This window comes from Mustela lutreola, chromosome 10 (genome assembly GCF_030435805.1).
Source record: "Mustela lutreola isolate mMusLut2 chromosome 10, mMusLut2.pri, whole genome shotgun sequence".
Taxonomy (NCBI): Eukaryota; Metazoa; Chordata; class Mammalia; order Carnivora; family Mustelidae; genus Mustela; species Mustela lutreola.
In genome coordinates this window covers 93,267,386-93,288,517 of record NC_081299.1, presented here as the reverse complement: position 1 = coordinate 93,288,517, position 21,132 = coordinate 93,267,386, and the positions used below count along the sequence as shown (strand labels likewise).

General features: G+C 41.6%; 2 protein-coding genes and 1 non-coding gene across 3 annotated transcripts; 1 reads left to right on the top strand and 2 right to left on the bottom strand.

The window, feature by feature from the left end:
* Positions 1–34: 34 nt before the first annotated feature.
* CFAP276 (cilia and flagella associated protein 276) lies at positions 35–9,337 on the top strand. The gene is made up of 5 exons (XM_059137995.1): positions 35–218; positions 7,515–7,631; positions 8,149–8,264; positions 8,624–8,754; positions 9,191–9,337. Exons 1-5 carry the CDS (start codon positions 138–140, stop codon positions 9,259–9,261), a joined length of 516 nt encoding a protein of 171 aa, XP_058993978.1. The 5' UTR covers positions 35–137; the 3' UTR covers positions 9,262–9,337.
* Positions 9,338–10,819: 1,482 nt separating this feature from the next.
* LOC131810720 (small Cajal body-specific RNA 2) lies at positions 10,820–11,230 on the bottom strand. Its single transcript, XR_009345698.1, has one exon. It is a non-coding gene; the product is annotated as a small Cajal body-specific RNA 2 (non-coding RNA).
* A 1,225-nt stretch (positions 11,231–12,455) lies between these two features.
* TMEM167B (transmembrane protein 167B) lies at positions 12,456–17,935 on the bottom strand. The gene is made up of 3 exons (XM_059137997.1): positions 17,777–17,935; positions 15,681–15,812; positions 12,456–14,928 (listed from the first exon to the last, which is right to left on the bottom strand). The coding sequence occupies exons 1-3, from the start codon at positions 17,784–17,786 to the stop codon at positions 14,846–14,848; spliced, it is 225 nt and encodes a 74-aa protein (XP_058993980.1). The 5' UTR covers positions 17,787–17,935; the 3' UTR covers positions 12,456–14,845.
* Positions 17,936–21,132: the final 3,197 nt, after the last annotated feature.

Below are 21,132 nucleotides of genomic sequence, written 5' to 3'. Positions count from 1 at the left end.
CACAGATGGCGGGAGAGTTGCCTGGCAACCGGAAGTGGGCGTTCCAAACAATTGGGAACCGGGATCCTCCGCGTGCGTTGTGTGCGGCTGCGCGAGCTTTCCATCCTTCACACCAGCTTCTCACTCCGCATTTTACCATGCCTTTCACCCGAGACCCTTTCCAGCACCCTACGTTGGATAACGATGAGACCTACCTGGGAAAACTCCGGGCTTCCAAGGTACTGTGATTTCTTGCGTAGATTCCCACCGAGGGCGATGGCACTCTTCTTTCTGTTGGTGTGATGAGCAGGGATGGTAACTTAAAGCACTCTGGTGAGGACACTGAGTAAGGTATCGGAGAAGTTTGTTTTCTGCCTGCCTCTTGGCTCCACGTTCAGATCTGCTAACGTTTCAGAGATGCTTTTGAGGAGAGGGAAGTAGAGCTCTAGCCCAGAGGAACAAGGGGCTTTCGTTGCCCAGAGGAGTGCTTGGTATAATGTGGATAATCAGGCCCGGGTCCCACCAAGCCACCCTTTGCTCTGTTTGGAAACCTGTTCTCTGAAGAGATATGAGATATGGAGTGGGAGAGAGTGCCCTGGAAGCCACCAGGCCATGCTTTGTACATCTGCCCTCACACCATCTCTGTCTTTTGGTTAATGCTGGAATGTATTTTTGTATGTGTGTCAGTGATTTGAGGAATTTAAATAATCTTTTTCTGGCAGAAGTATTTGGAAAGCTTGAAATGGTTCAAAGTAAGATTAATTTGATAGTAGTTGTGGCTTGATAACAGAATCAAGGAGCTTCCTTTCGTTTATTCAACATTTATCATTTACTATACGCTGGCATTCTGCTCAACACTGAGGATGTGTAGGTGAGTGAAATATGGCTCCTGCTTTAGAGAAACTAGTAGAAAAGCTGACAACAGCAGCAGCAGCGAAAATGCTCGCACAACAGCACATGAGTTATACTCTGTGTCATATTTTGTGTTAGGAGAACTGGAGGCTTAAAGAAAGCTGCTCAGAACAGGTGAGTTTTCACACCCAAATATGAGTGAGCTGGACTAGGGTGAGGGAGAAGGTGGAATGTGAATTAGAAAAAAGCAAAGAAGAACCAGACATTAAAGGCACGGGGGCAGCAGGTGCACGTCCATGGAAAGGAGAGAAAGATGGCCTGCTTGGGGCCAAAGAGTCCAGAGTGGCTGGAGCATCAATGTGAGATGGAGGAGGGGAGAGAGCAGGAGCTGGAGTCACCTACTTGGACTGGGTGTGCCGTGTACACCATGCTTGTGAGCTAGGAAGGCAGCTATGCTCACCACTATACCACCAACGCTGCTTGTGAGCTAGGATTCCATCCTGGAGGTTCTGGGGAATCACATCAGGATTTTAAGCACTAGAGTGACACGGTCAATGGGTGTTTTAGAAAACAAAGTGGTGTAGTTTGGATAGAATGGGAGTGGGGACAAGAAGAATTAGCAAGGAGGAAAGAGCCTCAGAAGGCAGCAGTCTCCAGGAGGAATAACAGGTCTAAATCAGGGGATGACAATGAGGCGCAGATGTGAAAAAGTTGCCAAGGGTAAGACTGATGTAACTTTGTGGCTGGATATGGGCCCACGAGAAGGGAAGTCTAGGATAGCTCTTAGGTGTCCGAAGGCTTAATTGATACCATTTACTGAATGAGTCATCCAGGGGAAGCAGGTTTGGAGAGAAAGATGTGCAGATCAGTTTTGTAGATGTTGCTTTTGTGTGCCCGTGGGACATTTAAGTGAAGATGAATAGTGGGCAACATGGTTGAGAATTCTAGGTTGAAAATATATATCTAGAAGCCACAGTACCCATGTGGTGATTTAACCCAGAGGACGGAATGAGCTCATCCAGTGAAGGTGAGAATATGAAAAACAAAAACGAAACCCCTGAAGAAGGCACTGTCTAAGGGAGCAGAGGGGGAAAGTAGAGCTGACAAGGGGGTTGAGCAGTAACAGTTAGAGGCAGGAGGACAGCCAGGAAGAGCTGGACCCACAGAGCATGGAGAAAACATTTGAGAGAATCAGAATCATGGTGCCAGAAAAATGCAGACATCTGGAAAGGACCCACCTAACCTAGTTAAAGATAAAGAGCATTGGTCACCAGCAAGAGTAGTTTCAGGGCTTGCTTGAGAAGGAGGCCAGGCTGTGGTGGCTAAAGAGGGCATGGAAAGAGGGAGGAAGTGAAGATAGTAAATGTTGACTCTTGAAGAAGTCTAGATCTGCAGGCAAGGTGAAAGAGTGGTAGCTAGGCAGTGATAAAGAAATGAAAGAGAAGCTGGGTATAGGGGATGGACACCAGGATGGTGCCGGTCTCTGAAGTGCAGGGAAAGGCTAGGTTCAAGGAAGAAAGGTTATTCTTTTTTATTATTAGTTTGGAAGTATAGTTGACTTTCAGTGTTCTCTTCATTTCAGGTGTACAACATAGCTATCTGACAATCCTATAAATTACTCAGTGTTCCCACAGTAAGTGTAGTCAACACCTGTCACCATACGACGTTATGACAGTAGCATTGACACTCTCTCCTATGCTGCACCTTTCATGCCCATGACTTACTGGAAGTTTGTATCTCTTAATTTCTTCACCTGTTTCACCCAGATCTCCACCCACCTTCCTTCTGGCAATTGTTAGTTTGTTTTCTGCATTTATGGGTCTGTTTCTGCTTTTGTTTGTTTTGCTTTGCTTTTCAGGCTCCACATATAAGTGAAATAATACAGTATCGGACTCTATTTGTGTTATTTCACTTAGCCAAATACCCTCTACCTCCATCCATGTTGTTGAAAATGGCAAGATTTTTCTTTTTTATGGCTGAGTAATATTCCATTGTGTATAGATAGATAAATAAACAGATAAAGAATGAAGCTATATATAGATATATAGAGATATCACATTTTCTTAATCCATTCATCTATCAATGGGTACTTTTGTTGCTTTCATATCTTGGCTACTGTAAATAATGCTGCAGTAAATATAGTACATATGTCTTTTTGAATTAGTGTTTTCATTTTCTTTAGGCAAATACCTAGTAGTGGAATTACTGGATCATGTGGCATTTCTATTTTTAATTTTTTCAGGAGCCTCTATACTGTTTCCCCAATGGCTGCACCAATTTACATGTTCCCTTTTCTCTACATCTCCACCAACACTTGTTATTTCTTGTCTTTTTGATACTAGCCATTCTGACTGGTGTGAGATGATATTTCATTGTGGTTTTGGTTTGCATTTCCCTGATGATCAGTGATGTTGAGCATCTTTTTTATGTGTCTGTCAGCCATTTCTATGTCCTCTTTGGAAAAATGTCAACACAGGTCCTCTGCCCATTTTTTAATCAGATTGGGGTTTTTGGTGTTGAGTTGTATAAGTTCTTGATGTATTTTGGATACTAATTCCTTATCAGATACAGCATTTGCAAATATCTTCTTCCTTTCACTAGATTGTCTTTTCATTTTGTTAATGGCTTTCTTGGTGCGAGAACTTTTTATTTTGGTGTAATCCCAATAGTTTATTTTTGCTTTTTTTTCCCTTCCCTGAGAAGATATATCCATAAATATGTTGATAAGGCTAACATCTTAAGAAATTACTGCCTGTTTTTTCTTTTAGAATCTTTACAGTTTCAGTTCTCACATTTAGGTTTTTAATCCACTTTCATTTTATTTTTGTGTATAGTGTAAGATAGTGGCCAGTTTCATTGTTTTGCATGTAGCTGCCCAGTTTTCCCAGCACCATTTATCAAAGAAGCTGTCTTTTCCTCATTGTATATTCTTGCGTCCATTTTCATAGATTAATTGACCATATAAGTAAGCATGGATTTATTTCTTGGCTCTCTATCCTATTCCACTGTTCTATGTTTCTCATTTTGTGCCAGTACTGTATTGGTTTTTGGTTTTTTTTTAAGTTTATGTATTTGTTTTAGCAATCTCTACACCCAATGTAGGGGTCAAGCTCATGACCCCCAAATCAAGAGATGCATGCTTTTCCAAGCAAGTCAGCCAGATGCCCCACATAACATATTGTTTTGATTACTATAACTTTGTAGTATATCTTGAAATCTAGGATTGTGGTACCTCCAGCTTTGTTCTTTCTCAAGATTGCTTTGATATTCAGAATCTTTTGTGATTCCATAAATTTTAGGATTACTTTTTTCTAGTCCTGTGAAAAATGCTATTGGCATTTTGATGGGGATTGCACTGAATCTGTAGATTGCTTCCGGTAGTATGGACATTTTAACAACATTAATTTTTCCAATCCATGAGCATGATATATCTTTCCATTTGTACTGTCTTCAATTCTTTCATCAGTGTCTTATAATTTTCAGTCTTTCACTGCCTTGGTTAAATTTATTCCTAGATTTTTTATTATTTTTGGTGCAATTGTAAATGTGATTCTTTTCTTTTTTTAAGATTTGATTTTATTTATTTGACACACAGAGAGAGATCACAAGTAGGCAGAGAGGCAGGTGGGGGTTGGGGGGAAGCTCAATCCCAGGATCCTGAGATCATGACCCGAGTCAAAGGCAGAGGCTTACCCACTGAGCCACCCAGGCACCCCAACAGATTTCTTTATATTAATTTTGTATTCTGTAACTTTAGGGAATTCATTTATTAACTGTAACAGTTTTTTGGTATTTTATGGGGTTTTCTATATATATAATATTGTGTCATGTGCAAATAGTGAGGGTTTTACTTCTTTCTTAACAATTTGGATACCTGTTACTCCTTTTTCCTGTCTGGTTTCTGTAGCTAAGACTTCCAATACTATGTTGAATAAAAGTGGTGATTGTGGGCATCCTTGTTTTGTTCCTGAACTTGGAAGAAAATCTTTCAGTTGTCACCATTGAAATTAATGTTAACTGTGGATTTTCATATTTACCTTTATCATGTTGAGGTACATTCCCTCTAAACCTACTTATTGCGATTTTTAATAATAAACAGATGTTGTATTTTGTCAAATACTTTTTCTGCATCTATTGAGATGATAATATTTTTATCCTTCCTCTTCTATTTTTTGGAATAGTTTGAAAACAATAGGTATTAAGTCTTCCTTAAATGTTTGGTAGAATTTGTTTGTGAAGCTATCTGGTCCTGCACTTTTGTTTGTTGGGAGTTTTGTGAATTACCATTTCAATTTTGTTACTAGTAATTGGTCTGTTCAAATTTTCTATCTCTTCTTGATTTAGTTTTGGAAGATTCTATGTTTCCAGGAATTTATCCATTTTTCTAGATCGTCCAATTTGTTGGCATATAATTTTCATAGTATTTTGTTATAATTCTTTGTGTTTCTGTGATGTTGGTTATTGTTTCTCCTTCATTTCTAATTTTATTTAATTCCTTGTGCACTCTCTCTCCCTTTTTTTCCTGATAAGTTGAGGTAAAGGTTTATCAGTTTTATGTTTCCCAAGAACCAGCTCTTGGTTTCATTTGGTTTCCTGGATCTTTGTATATGTGTGTGTGTAGTCTTTCATTTATTTCTGCTCAGATCTTTATTATCTCCTTCCTTCTACTGACTTTGTTGACTCTTCATTAGGCTTTGTTTGTTCTTTTTTTCCAGTTTCTTTAGATATAAGATTAGATTGTTTGAGATTTTTCTTGTTTCTTGAGGTAGGCCTGTATCACTATAAAACTTCCTCTTAGAACTCTAAGACTTAGGACAGACAGTTGTATTTTCATTTTCATTTTCTCTGTATTTCTCTATTTCCTCAGATTTCTTGGTTGACCCATTGGTTGCTCAGTAGCATGTTGTCTAACCTCCATGTGTTTTTGTTTTCCAGGGTTTTTTTCTCCTAATTGATTTCTGGTTTCATACCATGTGGTTGGAAAAGTTGCTTGATGTGATTTCAGTCTTCTTAAATTTGTGATTTCAGTCTTCTTAAATTTATTGAGACTTGTTTTGTGGTCTGACATGTGATATCTCCTAGACAATGCTCCATGTATTCTGGAAAAGAATGTGTATTCTGGTGCTTTGGATGGAATGTATATATCTGTTGTGTCCATCCGATCTAACGTATTGTTCAAAGCAATCAATTCCTTCTTGATTTTCTGTCTGGATGGTTTATCCATTGATACAAGTGGATATTAAAGTCCCCTAGTATTGGTATATTACTGTCAGTTCTTCCTTTATGTCTATTTATATTTGCTTTATGTATTTAGGTGCTTCTATTTGGGGTGCATAGCTATTCACAATTATGATATCCTCTTATTGGATTGATGCCTCTATCATTATGAAATGCCCTTATTTGACTCTTGCTACAGTCTTGTTCTAAAGTTTATTTTGTCTGAGTATTGCTACCTCTTTTTTTTTTTTTTTTGCTTCCATTTGAATGGACTAACTTTTTTCATTCATAAGGGTTATCCTGGAGTTAAAGGTACACCCCTTTCTTTGAGATGGAAGGACACTGGATGTGTGGATGGTATTCATGCTTGACAGTCTTGACTTTCTCAATGAAAGACAGTCTCATTCTTCTGCTGAATGAGGACATTTGAGGCTTATGTAGTCTTTAAGGAATGGGAGAACTGCCTATGCCTGCATCATATATTTGTAGTTTCCTTGTTTCATTTGTAATCTTTTTGGTGATAGCACACTGTCTGATACATACTATCCAATTAATGTCTAACTGACCTGAGTTACACAGCACTGCCCTATATAGAAGGGAAGGGGGTTCCAACACAGGATAGGTTGAATTTGATCTCAACTAGGTTGAAACTGTACTCGCAGTCATTATTCAAACAGTATTTAGTTTTTGAACACCAAGTATTGGGTTGCGGTGCTAGGTACAATATGGCATTTTTACATTAACTGGCATTTATTTCTGTATAGTTAACAATATGGCATTTTTACATTAACTGGCAAAATCAGTTACATACTTTTCACATTCATGCTTATCCGGTTCTATTTAGAAGACTGACTATTCAGTGTACTTTTTCTATGACACTTCTGCAGCCACAACGACTCATCCCTGCTTACTGCAATCTTTTTCTCTTCCCGATTAGACACTGCACTCTCCCGATTCTTTTGACTCTGACTACCTTAGCGTCCTCTCTCCTCCCCTCTCCCCATTATAATATTGTGCAATCATGAGCCCTTTTGGACACCCCTCTTTTTGTAGGCATCAGCCACTACTTCATGTAGATGACCTCCATACCCCTATTACTTGTTCCGAGCTCCGAGTTTCACACTTCCCATTTTCCACCTGTTGACTGCATTTGGACAACGTATCTTTTCTTCAAACTCAGTATGTCTAAACCTGAGATCATCGTCTTTCTTATCTTCTCCACGCTCTTGACCCCGTCCCACTCCACCCCTTTGCCTGTATTCCTGGCCTACTTCTGTCAGTTCTAAGGTTGAAAACTTAGGAGCATCAAGCGCCTGGGAGTTTTGCTTCGTATCATTCTTCCCTTTGAAGATATCCCCCTGAGGTTCAGTTAAAATAGGCTGGAATAAGGAGATGGATGTCACTGAAACTATCACATCAGCAAGGCCTCCTGTAACCAGGTCCTGCGTGTGGTTTCTCTCTTGCAGAAACTGCCATATAAGAACCCAGCTCACCTTGCTCAGCAACAGGAACCCTGGAGTCGGCTCAGCTCAACTCCCACAATCACCTCCATGAGGCGGGATGTTTATTTTTTTGATCCTGAGGTACCTATAGCATTGAAATGCTATTTCTCTTTACATCTGCGTAAGACTCATGAATCTCTTTTTTGAAAGGTCATCTGTCCTTCATGGCATCAGCATCTTTACTTTGTCCCCAGTCCAAGGTCCTACCAAATCTAAAACCTAACACTAATTTATCTGGCCTCTGTGAAGTTGGAAGGCTTGTGTTTTGTCCAGTTGATTATCTGGAGCAAATCATTTTCTCACCAGACTTTTCACTCTTCTGATTATAACCAGAAATGAGGTAAGGCCCAGTAAGCCCAAGTGAAGGACAATAAGATGTCCATAGCTCCTGTGAGAGCTCACCCCTCATTAGACCTAAGCATGACATAATTCTATATTGACAAGAGTTAAAGTGTCCTTGGTATGTAAGGAGTTGGTGGACCTCAGGCCCCAAAGGGGTTCATTCTGCTTCTGGGGAAAAAGTAGGGCCCAAGAGAACCTGACTAGAGTTGGGGTAGAGGTAGCAAGCTAACCCTGAGGTGACTGACTTTCTCTGTAGATACCAAAGGATGACCTGGATTTTCGCTTAGCAGCCTTGTACAACCACCACACAGGGACATTCAAGAACAAAAGTGAGATACTCTTACACCAGGAGACTACCCAGGATACCCATGGGTAAGTGGTGGAGGCAGAGCCTCTCCACCCTAAGGACAATGCCATCCAGTCTTGTAAGGTAAATCGTCATCTGGGAAATAGAAATAATCAGTAGATACTCATTTGTAGACCTATTCCTGTGCTTTTTACATCTATATCTATAATGCAATTTCTGTATTTTTATTTACTAAAAGGAATAGAGATCCTCCAGCATTGTGCTCATCTGTATAAACAAACAAAATCTTCAGTTAATTCCTAGAGGGCAAAAAGGGTCTTTGGCTGCATTATTTTTGAGGCTGCATGCAACTCTTATTCCCTCCTCACCTTTCTTCTTCTGATTGATTTCACTCTCCCTTGTTCTTCCCCATACCATCTTCTAGAATCATCAAGACCCAATTCCCTGGAGAACTTTTACCCCCTCCTCCACCACCTTCCATCACTTCCCGGTCTAACATCAGATACTGGATCAACCCTAAGAAGGAGTCTATCCACAGCATCCAGGGATCCATAGGTAAGGGTTAGAAGACTGGATGGGCAGAGGGGTGGTACCAGAATTTTTTTAAATTGACCCAGGAATCAGGGAGTTGAGGTGATTGGTCATTAGGGAACTTCAGGGATAACTGAAGGTCTTGGAGTAGTAGTGACTAAGCTGGCACATTATTAGACTAATACCAGAGGACATACTGCCTAAAAGCTAGGAAATGAATTCCATTTTTCAAGAGCTTTTAACAGGCTTAGTTCTAAGGGACAAAATTGTAGGAAAGGGCAGAAACCTGGGAGTGGAAGACCTACAGCTGTCTCCCATTAGTCCTCTCTATAGGTCAGTTTCCCCACCTACTGAAGAACCTTCTCCACAGCACCCAGAAATGTGTGGGTGATTACAGGTTCCCAGAAAAGGCAAAGGATTTGAAATTCACAGCCTACCCCCTGTTCTCTTTTCTCCACAGTGTCCCCTCACACTGCAGCCACCAATGGAGGCTACTCCCGAAAGACTGATGGTGGCTTCTTCTCTACCTAATGTTAACAGGCCCCTGGACTAATTAATCATAGTGGAACATCTGCTGCCCATCTCCATTAAATAGATTTGTGCTGGATGAAGCCTGAAGTGTGTTACCCATGGACTAAAGAGTTGCTACTTGACAGCTCTTAAAATGTGGAAGTTTCCCAACTTTAGAAACTAGTCCTATTGGACATTTTTGCAATTTGTTAAGTCATCTTGCTGAAAAGCTAAGGATCTAGAACAAAACAGCATATGGGGTGCCTTCAAGGCTCAGTTGATTAATTATCTGTTAATCTCAGCTTGGGTCTTGGGTCTTGGGATCATGAGTTCAGGCCCCACATAAGGCTGGGTATGGAGTCTAAGAAAAAGAAAACACTGTTTTTGGCAGGGGACAGGTATTTATATTTTATAAACTGGGCTCATTCCAAACATAGATATATCAACATTTCTGGCAAACTTGTATGTCAGCCACTGAGCTAAGTGTCAGGGACATAGCCCATTCTCTTAATGAGCTTACCACACCATAATTCTGGTAACTCTGTGTAGCATTAACATTTACGCTGAGGTCACACTTAACGTATTTCAGACCTTCCGGATTTAGTCATCTGCTGAGCTCTACTTTTCCATAAGGGTTCCATCTTCCTAGACCTGGCTCCTTGCTACTGTTCATTCTCTAATTCTGCTTTTTGCCTGGGAGTCAATTCCCTTTTGTCAGTTTATGCTGTGAAATACAGCCCCTGATTATTATAAATGTGGTTCAACAACCTGGTGCTTGGGTTTGAAGGTTATCTAAAAACATTAACCACATTAATGTGGTTTCTAAAATTTTAAGTTACTCAGGGGAACCTGCTGTTAGATTGGACAAGAAATGGCAGAACTTTCAGAAGATTGTAGGGTCAATTCCCATTTCTAAGTTTGGACAACATATGCATTGTTGAATAATTCAGATATGAATTTCTTCCTGTTACTCAGGTACAGGGTCCTTAAGTTCCATTGAACTATCGCGGCTCCTCTTCCACAGAGATACTCCAACGTATTCAGAACATTTGCTGCTAAGTGGCAATATCAAGTTTCAGTTCTCATTATTTAGAATGGCTGAAAGGGGCAGAGAGGGGTGACTCTCTAGCTAATCATCTCATACAGGTCGATACTGAGTATTAAAAAATGTATTATCGTGACCCATAAACCGAGTCTTAAAAATATAGACTCGTGGACCTCTTTAATAATTCTAATTTAGTAAATCGGGGGGGGGGGTGTCCTCGGAATCTTTTTATAAGCTCTCCAAGTTCCCTTATGGAGATATATATATGTATAACCTTAAGCGGCATACACTGTACAGGGGGCCACCAGTGTTAGTACCATACAAAGAGTCATCACACGTCGGGCCTAAAGGAAAAAAGGAAAGGGACTAGGGAAAAGCACTGCAGCACCAAACAAGGCGTCCGTGGCCTTCCCGCTCCCGGGAAGGTCGGGCGATAGCTCCTTCACCCCCGCCTCAGCCCCCAGCGCCGGGCCCCGCCACCGCCTTTTAACGTTTAGCCCCAAAGCCACGGGCGATCACGCTCCGGGGCCGGGCTCAGATCAGAATCGCCTCGATAATCAGCGGCCCGAGACAAGCCCGGCCTCGTCTATCTGATCAATTCATCACTTCTGAGCGCCGGGCCCCGTTAAGACCAGCTCCGGGACCGCGGCGTTGCCGCCGCCCAAGGGGCCTCGCTGCACACAGCCCCGAGGACGGGGCTTCGCAGGAGGAGAGCTTTTCATCTCGGGTTGGCCCGGCGGGGCTACGGTCTCAACCCGATCAAATAAGATCAAGGTGTAGGCGGGGGGAGGGGCTCAGGGAAGGGCGCTCACACTCGTCTTGCACGCCTCATGCGCACACTCACGCATTCGCGCGTCCATTCACTCAGCCCACACGCGCCATCCACGCAGCACCGTAAAAACACACAATCCACCCGGTCCCCAAGCCGTGCTCCCTCCGGGAAGGAACCGGAACTCTCACCCTCTTTTAAATCTCTCCGCCCCCCTCCGGCCTCGGAGGATTATGGGAGGAACCACTGAGTTTAGCCTTTCCCTCGGTGTGCGTTTTGCTGCCCCCGCGTGGCCCGGAGGGGAACCCGGGTCCCAGAGAAAAACCGGACAAGTTCCCACAATACTAAATTGTGATGGTCTTAAGATCTTTGTGCAGGTACGTGCTTATATCCGTATATGTAGCTTTCCTTCGGTCTTTGACCCAAGTCTTTGATTCAGGTTCTGAATATAAGATGATTCAGTGTAGGGGGTTTATAGGTGACCTAATGCTTTCCCGTGGAAAGGCAAATCCTGGTCACTAACCAGTATCAGCTTCTCCAAGAGCTACTCCCCCCCCCCCCCCACCCTGGGGAAAAGGAAAACACCACTTTAGCAAAGAGAAAGGTGGGAATAGATTGTTTAAATCCAATGTCTTGGGAGTCAGGATACTGTGAAATGAGTAAAAGTAAGAAGGCATATCCCTGGCATTTACAAGAGCCCCCTTGTTACCGGGAACTTGACGCTATCTATGGCATTCATATTGCTGAACCTTCACTTAACTTTCACATCCATTACAGCATGTCTAACTTTCAAACTCCAGAATAAGTAGTGAAAAAAAAGTAGTGTTTATATAATGCGAATTAGCTCCATTCATACTGGGGAACACGCTTTTAATGTCTCAGTTCCTTCTTTCTCCTTCTTCAATGAAAAAGGTATGTGTGTGGGTAGGATAAATCAGAATTTTGTGAATTTATAATTTGTAACTGCCAGTTCCACCATACATTTAGAATAAACAAATAGGGGGATACTATCCATTTATGTGCCATGGCTGGTTAACCTGATTACCTCATTTGAATGTTTATGGCTGGTAATAACATAATATTTGTCTTTTAATAGCAGGGGTAGATAAAATGTATTGTTGTCTTATTTAACATGCTTCAAAACTTATCCATATATATGTATATATATGTAATGTATATATTTATATATATAAGCTGATACATTATTAGCTCCCTCAAAGGAAAAAAACTGCACCTTCACAAATTCTAAACTACATCGTATATTTGGTGACCATCACAAGGGGTCAACTGGAATAATGATATTCACTAATGTAAACTAAAAGGGTATACTTGGGTAGAACCAAGGGGAGTATTGAACAACGTTCAATGAATTCATCATGTGACAAATAAAATGGACAAAAATGGTAGGGAAAGAAATTTTATTTTCAAGGATTTGTGCAGATAATGGTGAATAAAAATTTGTATTTTAACTATAAAAGGCTGACTTCATTCCACCCTGGCATTCAGAGCTTACGGTAATGCCAGTTTGAATCTGAGGCAATATCACTTTCCCCCTTCTTCCACCCCAAAACATTCCCTCAGAGGAACAACTTCTACAATTTTCACTCAAAAAACATATGACACATCAACCAAAGCAATGAGTTAAACAGCCTTCTACTTCTCTGCTTACATAAAGGCAAGAAATGAAATAAGCTGTGTATTTGTTTCTTGCTGCAAGTTGCCTTCATTCTGTGCACTTTTTGGTACATTCTGTTAGGAAAACATCTCAAAATATAACAATTTATGTCAAGATGACCCACCGGGGAGGCTGTAAAAATTGGTTTCAAGGCCTAGAACTGTGAAATGAAATGGGTTTAAAATCCGAAGCAGCTCTCCTCACTGAGCTTAGAGACATTAGCCCTATTGGAAAACAAGTCATTAAAGCTACAAAATAACAAGTGCAAAACATGCTGAACCTGTATTTCCAGGGAGTAACCTTCCTGCTGGCCAACAGGTCCCAAAAACACCTACAAGGTGTAACTCTTTTTTTCTGTCCCAATAGATGTCCTTTCCCTCGTCAAAGATCCTCAGAAGAGACAATGGAAAACATACTAATCATTGAAATTGATTTACCCTGTCGGCCAATTCTTGGAGACAAAAAAGCCACAATTCTGAGATGATTAGACATGTAGTGTTTACTTGAGGACTTTTTACACCTCTAGAAACTCTCAAACCACTAAACTGGCTTATTTCAGAACCAAACTTTCTAGCAGCTTTTCTTCGGAGAAAAGACAAAAGACAATTTCCTGCCACACAGGGGTCAACCACAACTGATTTGTCCACAGTCAAGTTTTACTGGAATGGACAATTCAATTGGTTCCTATGTTGATGCCTGATTTTTACAAGAATTAGACTAACACTCTCTTTTTTAAAATGGAGAAGTCTTCCCTTCAAATGTTGAGTCATCTAAAATGATTTGTGTAAGAATTGCCATATCCATGGAAAAGCCCATTAATCCCCATTGCAAACATCTGTTTTACTTAACTTTAGAAAATACCCTCATTTTATTTGTGGATTCTGTGAACTTTCCAAACATGCCCATGAATAGCAGCAACTTCTCTCACTCATTTTAATTTATCATGTTCTTGTAATACAAAGAATTTCCAAGAGCTAGGTAGAGAGTACTCCAATATGAGGAAAACTAAGAGTTGCCCAAGAAAAACAAGTGATCAATTAAAAATTGCCATAATAATCCAGACTCAAACAAAGTAAGGTTGTGTCTTGGATAACATGACAAAACATCCATCTAACATCACAATAAATTCTTAAACTAGATGACCTTACTAGTGTATTAATTATATACTAGATTTCTTTTACCCTAACTGCAAATATATTAAAAATTATTTCTTCAATACTTTCTCTTTCCCCTAGTGGTGGCATTTAAGACTGAGTAACACTATTTAGCACTCAGTAATTCAGAGCATATAAAAAGGCTTTAGGAAAATTGCAACAGTGGATTCATTTTCCATATACCATTTGATGGGATAAAGTCTCCTTTGGGGGATATCGGTAAATAGAACATTTTTCCTTATCAAGTTACCGCTTTTTGGTCTCATTATGGACAGTTAATTCCCAAATCTTATGTAGGCCCGGATTTTCTTGGCAAACTCTTGAGCTACCAGCACACAGTACATTTAATTCATCTGTCCTCTTTTTGCAGTGAGGACCATGCCTCTCTCTCTTATGTTCCCAGATGGGTATATGAAAGAGAAATTTCCAAAGCCAAAAAATTTTCTTGGCATTGTGTAACTCCTGTTCCCCACCCCCGACAACCCCACCAGCTCACCACCCCTCCCCGCCCTCACCAATTTGCCAAATCCAAATCAAACAGTGGAAAAAAAAAAAAGTAAAGTCTTGAAAATTCTCTCTCTTCTCAAGAGGTGTGAATACTGAGCCTCAGTTTGAAAAGATCCTGATGATAAGCTGGAGAACAGAATAGATGACAGGTTTTTATGCAGGAGGTATGTAATCTTATCACTGTGGGGTGTAATTTATCTGGACATCATATGCTCTCTGCTGAGGACTGATTCACACAGATCCAAAGAAGTTGGCCTTCTGGAGTCCCCTGAAGTATAAATAATGTTTGTAACCATGAGGAATTTCCCCCCTATATGGTAGGGGCAAATGCTGTGGTGTCATCTTGGGGACTTTGATGATTTTAGCTGAGCTCTCTTACGCTGGGCCCAGGCCCCGGACAGTTTCTTCACTCTCATCCTCTTGGTTGGCAGCTGAAGAGACGGATGCTTTGGAATTCATTTTACAAACAGGACGTAAAAGGCCATTACAACACAGGCGATTGCCACAGCAGCGTGCAGCCTGGTTCCAATCACAGCGGCTGGCAGACAAAAGTAAAAAGAGAAAAGAAATCACACCCTGCCTTTCATCTAAGTCCTCATTTTCAAGGTGGTATTTTGAAATCTCTAGTCACGATGAAGACACCTATCAAGGTTCTCAAGAACCCACCCAAGGATGCATTTAAATACTAGCCATAAGCCGCAGATTCTAGGTGAATACCCTGTTTTTATTTTGTATTTTTTGTAGTTTTTATTTTGTTCTATTTTGAAAAAAGATGTAGGTAGGTAGGATATACCCTTAATAAAAAGTAAAAAGTAAAAAAAGCATCTGAGTTAATGAACTCAGTCTTTTTTTTTTTTTTTTAAGATTTTATTTATTTATTTGATAGAGAGAGACACGAGAGAGAGAGAGAACAGAAGCGGGGGAGTGGGAGAGGGAGAAGCAGGGTTCCCGTCAAGCAGGGAGCCTCAATCCTAGGAGGCTGGGATCATGGCCTGAGCTGGAGGCAGATGCCCAACAACTGAGCCACCCAGGCGCCCCAATGAACTCAGTCTTAAAAGAGACTCCAATATATTCTTTTCTGAAAGCAGGAAAACTTTTCATTGGGAAGAAATTCCAACAGTTCTAGGCCAGTGTAAACTGCTTTTATTTAGATGCTTTTACCCCACAGAGAATATTAAAATTACCTTGATGCTAAAATAAACTTATATAAAAGTGGAACCAAACACACTGCAGGCCAATCCCCCTCCCCCCTACACTTAGAAGCACCCCACTGTCCAGGGATGATTATACCTTTGTAAAACACACCCCAAACTCCCTTCTTCTCTGATAGCAGCCAGGTTTTGAGACGAGGTACCTTCTTGAAGTAAGCACAGGTGCAAACAAAGAGCAAACCAAACACCAGAATCCCATCCAAGGAGTACACTGTTACAGAAAGAAAAAAAAACACACATACACCTTTGGTACAAGTCTAGCTTGCGACAGGTGATCCCATTTGAAAACTCCAAAGAGAACAGAATGATATAATATCCAGATTCTAAAATCAACTAGCAATGCCAACACTTGACAAGATTGAGCCAAAATCCTGGGACTAACAAAGTTACTTTATTGTTCCCCAAATTGCTTGGAGACAACCCCCTTAGATTTCACTGCACCCTCTCCTCCCCTTTCAAGAGCTATAAGTCCTGAGAAGAGTGCATCACAAATCAGTCTCCCAGAAATGGTCAGTGTTGGTAAAAGTTTGAGAGAGGCTTAAGAATCCTTGGAGCCTGAGCTGAAGAAAGTACCCATGTTGCTATTATCAGTCACTCATGTGATAAAGGAGAGCCAGATGTTTAGCCAAGTCTCTCAAATCTGCCTTTGTTGAAGAATATGTTAAGGCAAAAACTAAAGCTTTATTGGAAATACCAAGAGTTAGAGTTCATAAAACTACAATTTTCCTATGCTTATCTTACACCTCATGCACAATATTCTACTTACAAACCAAATTTCAGCTAGAATAACAGGTTCTTGTTAAAAAAAAAAAAGTATCTGAGGTATCAACATAGAACAATTGTGGAAAAAAGTGTTGAACAATTAGCTCTTTTTCTTGCATATGTAAAACAAGCCATTTCTTGTACATGTAAGCACAGTGAAGCACCCAACTGCAAATAAGTAAATAAATAAATAAATTAATTAAATTAAAAAAAAATTCAGACCATAAAAGGAGGGAAGGTAACTAAAATTTACTCAGTGATTATTATGTATCAGACTGCTTTCTTATTTCCTGGCTCAGATGATTTCTTCCTCCAGTGATGTTCCTTCTGGTACTGTGCTTAGTAACTTCAGACCTGTGACTTGCCCAGGAAGCTTCAAAAGGTTATTTTACATAATCAGTAGCTGCCAGTTCCGCATCACTCTATCTCCCTCTCTCCAGTAAAACTATCTCATAGCCAGCTGTCACATAAGAAAGGGTCCGGTAAATTAACACATACATGCAATTCTTATGATGAATGACAGTTTAATATATTCTTTAACTTTCATAAGTTCTTGCAGACAATGCCAAAATTTACTGCCAGGCTTATGGAAAAGGTACTTCTAAGAAATACCTTCCTATGCCCCTCAAATCATACTAGGAGGCCTTCTCTTCTTTCCTGTAAAGCTGACTCTAAAAACCATAAAAGTCCTGCTTCCTGCACCTCCCTGGAATTCGGCAATCATGTCTATAAAGTGTTTGAAGGCGTCTGGAAAATTAGGTCGGATAAACAGGGTTGCAACTGCCACATCGTTTAGAAGAGGCAGTCTCTAAACTCAACCCCTGCAACACTAGCCAGGATCTCCAGATGAGATCACTCTCAGGCAGGACTTGAGAATCAAACAAGAAAAAGCTTTCTGGCATTTTTTTTCAAAACAAGAACTTTGTTTAAAGGTCTACATTCGCCTCCAAAAAGTGTGAGGCTTGGCACTCTCTGGGATTTTTTTGGTCCTCCCAACGAAGCTACAGTCCGAAAAGTATGAAAACGTAGGGGCTGAGACGAGGATCCTCTCTCTTCCCTGGTGCAAAAGCAATAGTTCAACTGGGACTACCCTGCCCAGAAGTCTTGCAAGGGCTAGGACGAACTTTTAGGAAGGGGGAAGAGAAAGCACAGACTTTCTCTTCCTAAGGACTGATGACTCGTGTGGAGTGTGGAGACGAAAGGCACTGGTATTTCTAGATGAGCACTGGACCGGGGAGCCGCGGAAGGGTTTGGGGAACAAGGGTTTGGGGAACAAGGGTTGGGGCACTGAAAGGCCAAGGTGGGGCTGGGCTGGGAGGGGGCGGGGAGAATGGCCACGTCAGTCCCGGCCCCGCCCGCCACGTTTCTCCTCGTCCTTTACTCCCATTCTCCACTCTGGGTATTGGCTCTCACCGTTCGTCATGGCGGCTGGGCCCGGGCCTGGCTAGGGGTTCCGGGATCAGCTGTGAGTGGTATCGGTGAAGACTGGAGAACCCAGCTCCGTGTTGACACTTCCCGATCGGGGCCGCAGCGACGGGTAGAAGGCGTTGTACGCAGGCGCAAGGGCAGAGAGGCGAGCGCCGAATGCACTCAGGAGTGGCTAGCAGATTGCGGAGCTAGGGGACTCGTTTGGGCGGTGCTTGCTGTGTACACACGCGTAAAAGCGGGCTTTCCGGGAGGCTTCTGAAGTGGTCATGGTAACCACATTTTTCCGGGTGTCTTTGCGGCAGTAGCGCGGAGGCCTAACCTGACCTGTTCATGTTGGTGAATTTGGATAGGTAAAGGCTTGCAGCTTTGCACTTTTTTTCTGCGCTGTGACAGCTAGTGTGTGTGTAAGCCGCAACCTTCCAGCGACGGAAAGGTCTCGGTCCTGGGATTCCAACTAAGAGAACCCTTGACAGGGCGCCTGGGTGGCTCAGTGGGTTAAAGCCCCTTCCTTGGGCTCAGGTTATGATCCCAGAGTCCTGCGATCGAGTCCCACATTGGGCTTTCTGCTCCGCGGGGAGCCTGCTTTCTCCTCTCTCTGTCTGCTTTCCTCTCTGCCTATTTGTGATCTCTGTCTGTCAAATAAACAAAATCTTTAAAAAATTAAAAAAAAAGACAACCCTTGACAGCAGGGCTCATGAGGTCTCCAGACTTGCTTTTGGTGCGCTGCCCTTTCTTACCTTTACTTCTTTTATTTTCCTTCTTTTTTTTCTCTTTCTTTCTTTCCTTTTGCTACTGGGTACGCCAGAATTTTTTCTCCAGTTTTACTGAGAAATAATTGACTTACATCACTTTATCACTTCTTTCTTACTCCTTATGGAAATCAGGATAGTTAGGCTCTGAACTCTCAGAATGAAGTAAGAAACATAACAGAAACAAGCCACATATTTCAGTCCCTAAAGCTCCACTCTATCGGGAAACATACAGATAAGTGCCTGTTTCTGTGGATCTTCCTTTAAACTTTCAGGAGAGGCCCAATACTCTGTTGTATTTAGTTAAATGCTGGGGTCACCTTGGACTGTTTAACCAGAAATCGGGGATATCAAGACAGCGCTTTTCACAAAACTTTCACAAGCTGAGGAAAGAGATCTACAGCCTAATGATGGGGGTAGAGTAGAGGAGACAAAGCCGCAAGTTGCATTTTGTAATTCAAATTTTTAATTGGGCACAACTCGACCTGCTTTATTAAAATGCAAGGGGCGCCTGGGTGGCTCAGTCGCTGAAGCCTCTGCTTCTTGGTTTGGGCTCAGGTTACTGTCTGGGGTCCTGGGATGGAGCCTGGGTGGGGCTTCTGCTCACTGGGGAGTCTGCTTGTCTCCCTTTCCTTCTGCCCACCCCTCCATGCTTGCTTGCGCGGTCTGTCTCTCAAATAAAAAAACATGGCGAGAGTGCAACTCAATCTTCTGAGGCCGAAATTTTAAGTAAGGTACCCAGTGATTTGACAAGGTCCTAAAAGAACTAAATGCCCCTCTTGTTACAATGCCATCTGCTCACTGTAGCCCGCTTAGTTACAGGAAAAAAAGCTCCCAAAATGTCTCCTTCTAAGAGCCGAAGTGGAGAGGCAAGCCACAAGAAGTCTGATGCAACACAGACTCCTTGCAAAAAGACACAGAAATGCGGGGGGGGGGGGGGGGGGGGGTATGGGGGGAGGAAGACACAAAGGACAAAATGTAAGACAAGGCCAGATAAATATATGCAAATACACATACAAATCCCCCTGCCCAAATGAACTGCTCACAACCCTTCAAAAACAACATAAAAATCCATAATTGTCTTGTCCTTTGAATTTTTCATCAATTGTTATCTAAATCAGCATCAACACTAATAATATCACTAGCAACTGACTGTTGATTCCCTGAACCCACAGAGCCCAAACCAAGTCCTAAATAAATTCATGTTTACTAATTTGCATTGATCATGTAGCTCACCTTCAACTAAAAAATTTCTCCTCTTTTTTGGTTATTGTTGAAAGGTGCTAGCCTCACTGATCTGCACCTAATTGCTGTCTTTACTCAGGTTTTTCCACCGAAATACAGATGTTCCTAAGAAACCTACACCCTCTTTTTCTCATTATTTACTCTCACTTGGTGACCTATTCTGTTCATGGTTTCAACTACTAGCTCTTTGCAGAGTTCTTAAGTTGATGTCCTAGCCAAGCTCCAATCTTAATTTCTAATAGATGTTCTGCTGAAATCTGAAATGTTAAAAGCCAAATGCAATTCCCCTCCAATTTCCCAGTTTCTATGATTAATATTTTCCCCCAATCACTAAAGTTTAAATTTGTCAGTTATCTTTGAGTCAATTAACTTTTTTCAAGATGTCATTCAGATTTTTCCCTTTTTAAAAAAAAAAATATTTTACTTATTTATTTGACAGAGAGATCACAAGTAGGCAGAGAGGCAGACAGAGAGAGAGAGAGAGGGAGGGAGAAGCAAGCTCCCTGCTGAGCAGAGAGCCCAATGCGGATTCAATCCCAGGACCCTGAGATCATGGCCTGAGCCAAAGGCAGAGGCTTAAACCACTAAACCGCCTAGGAGCCCCCAGATTTTTCCCTTTTTAATCTCACAGCTATCATGTTAGTGATTTTACTATGTCAGTCTTCTTTAAACATCAGTTTTATCCTCCAGTAGTGAAAACTTACATTCATATAATGTTTTGACATTTCCAAAGCTACCACACCTTGTTGTATGATCCTATTTAATCCTCACAAGTGCCTTATTATAGTTCTGGTCTTCTAAACTGAGGACTAGAAAATTTTGCTCAAAATCACAACTGTTGTTTCCCGTAACAGCAAGAACTGGGTGCTAAATATTGTTTAACTCTTTACCCTGCTATTCATGGCCTTCCAGTAGCACTTTCCACTGTTCTCCCAGTGGTAGACGTTAAGCTTCAGCTTTGAAAAGACTTCGGTGTTCTTCAAATGTACTGTTTGCTTTCACAGTTTTTGCTCATGCCATTTGCTGTTTTAGTGATAACTTTATCTCCTCATTTTGTACTAGAAGGAAACCACTCCTTTTTTTTTTTAATATTTATTTATTTATTTTGGAGAGCGAGAGAAGACACAAACAGGGGGAGGGACAGAAGGAGAGGGAGACTCTCAAGCTGACTCTGACTCCCCACTGAGCACGCAACCTGATTCAGGGCTCCATCCCACCACCCTGAGACCATGACCTGAGCTGAAATCAAGAGTTGGCCACTTCACTGACTCAGCCACCCAGGCACCTCAAAACCATTCCAATTTTTGTCACTCTCTGAAAGATAGGTCTTTTCCCCCGTCATTCTCA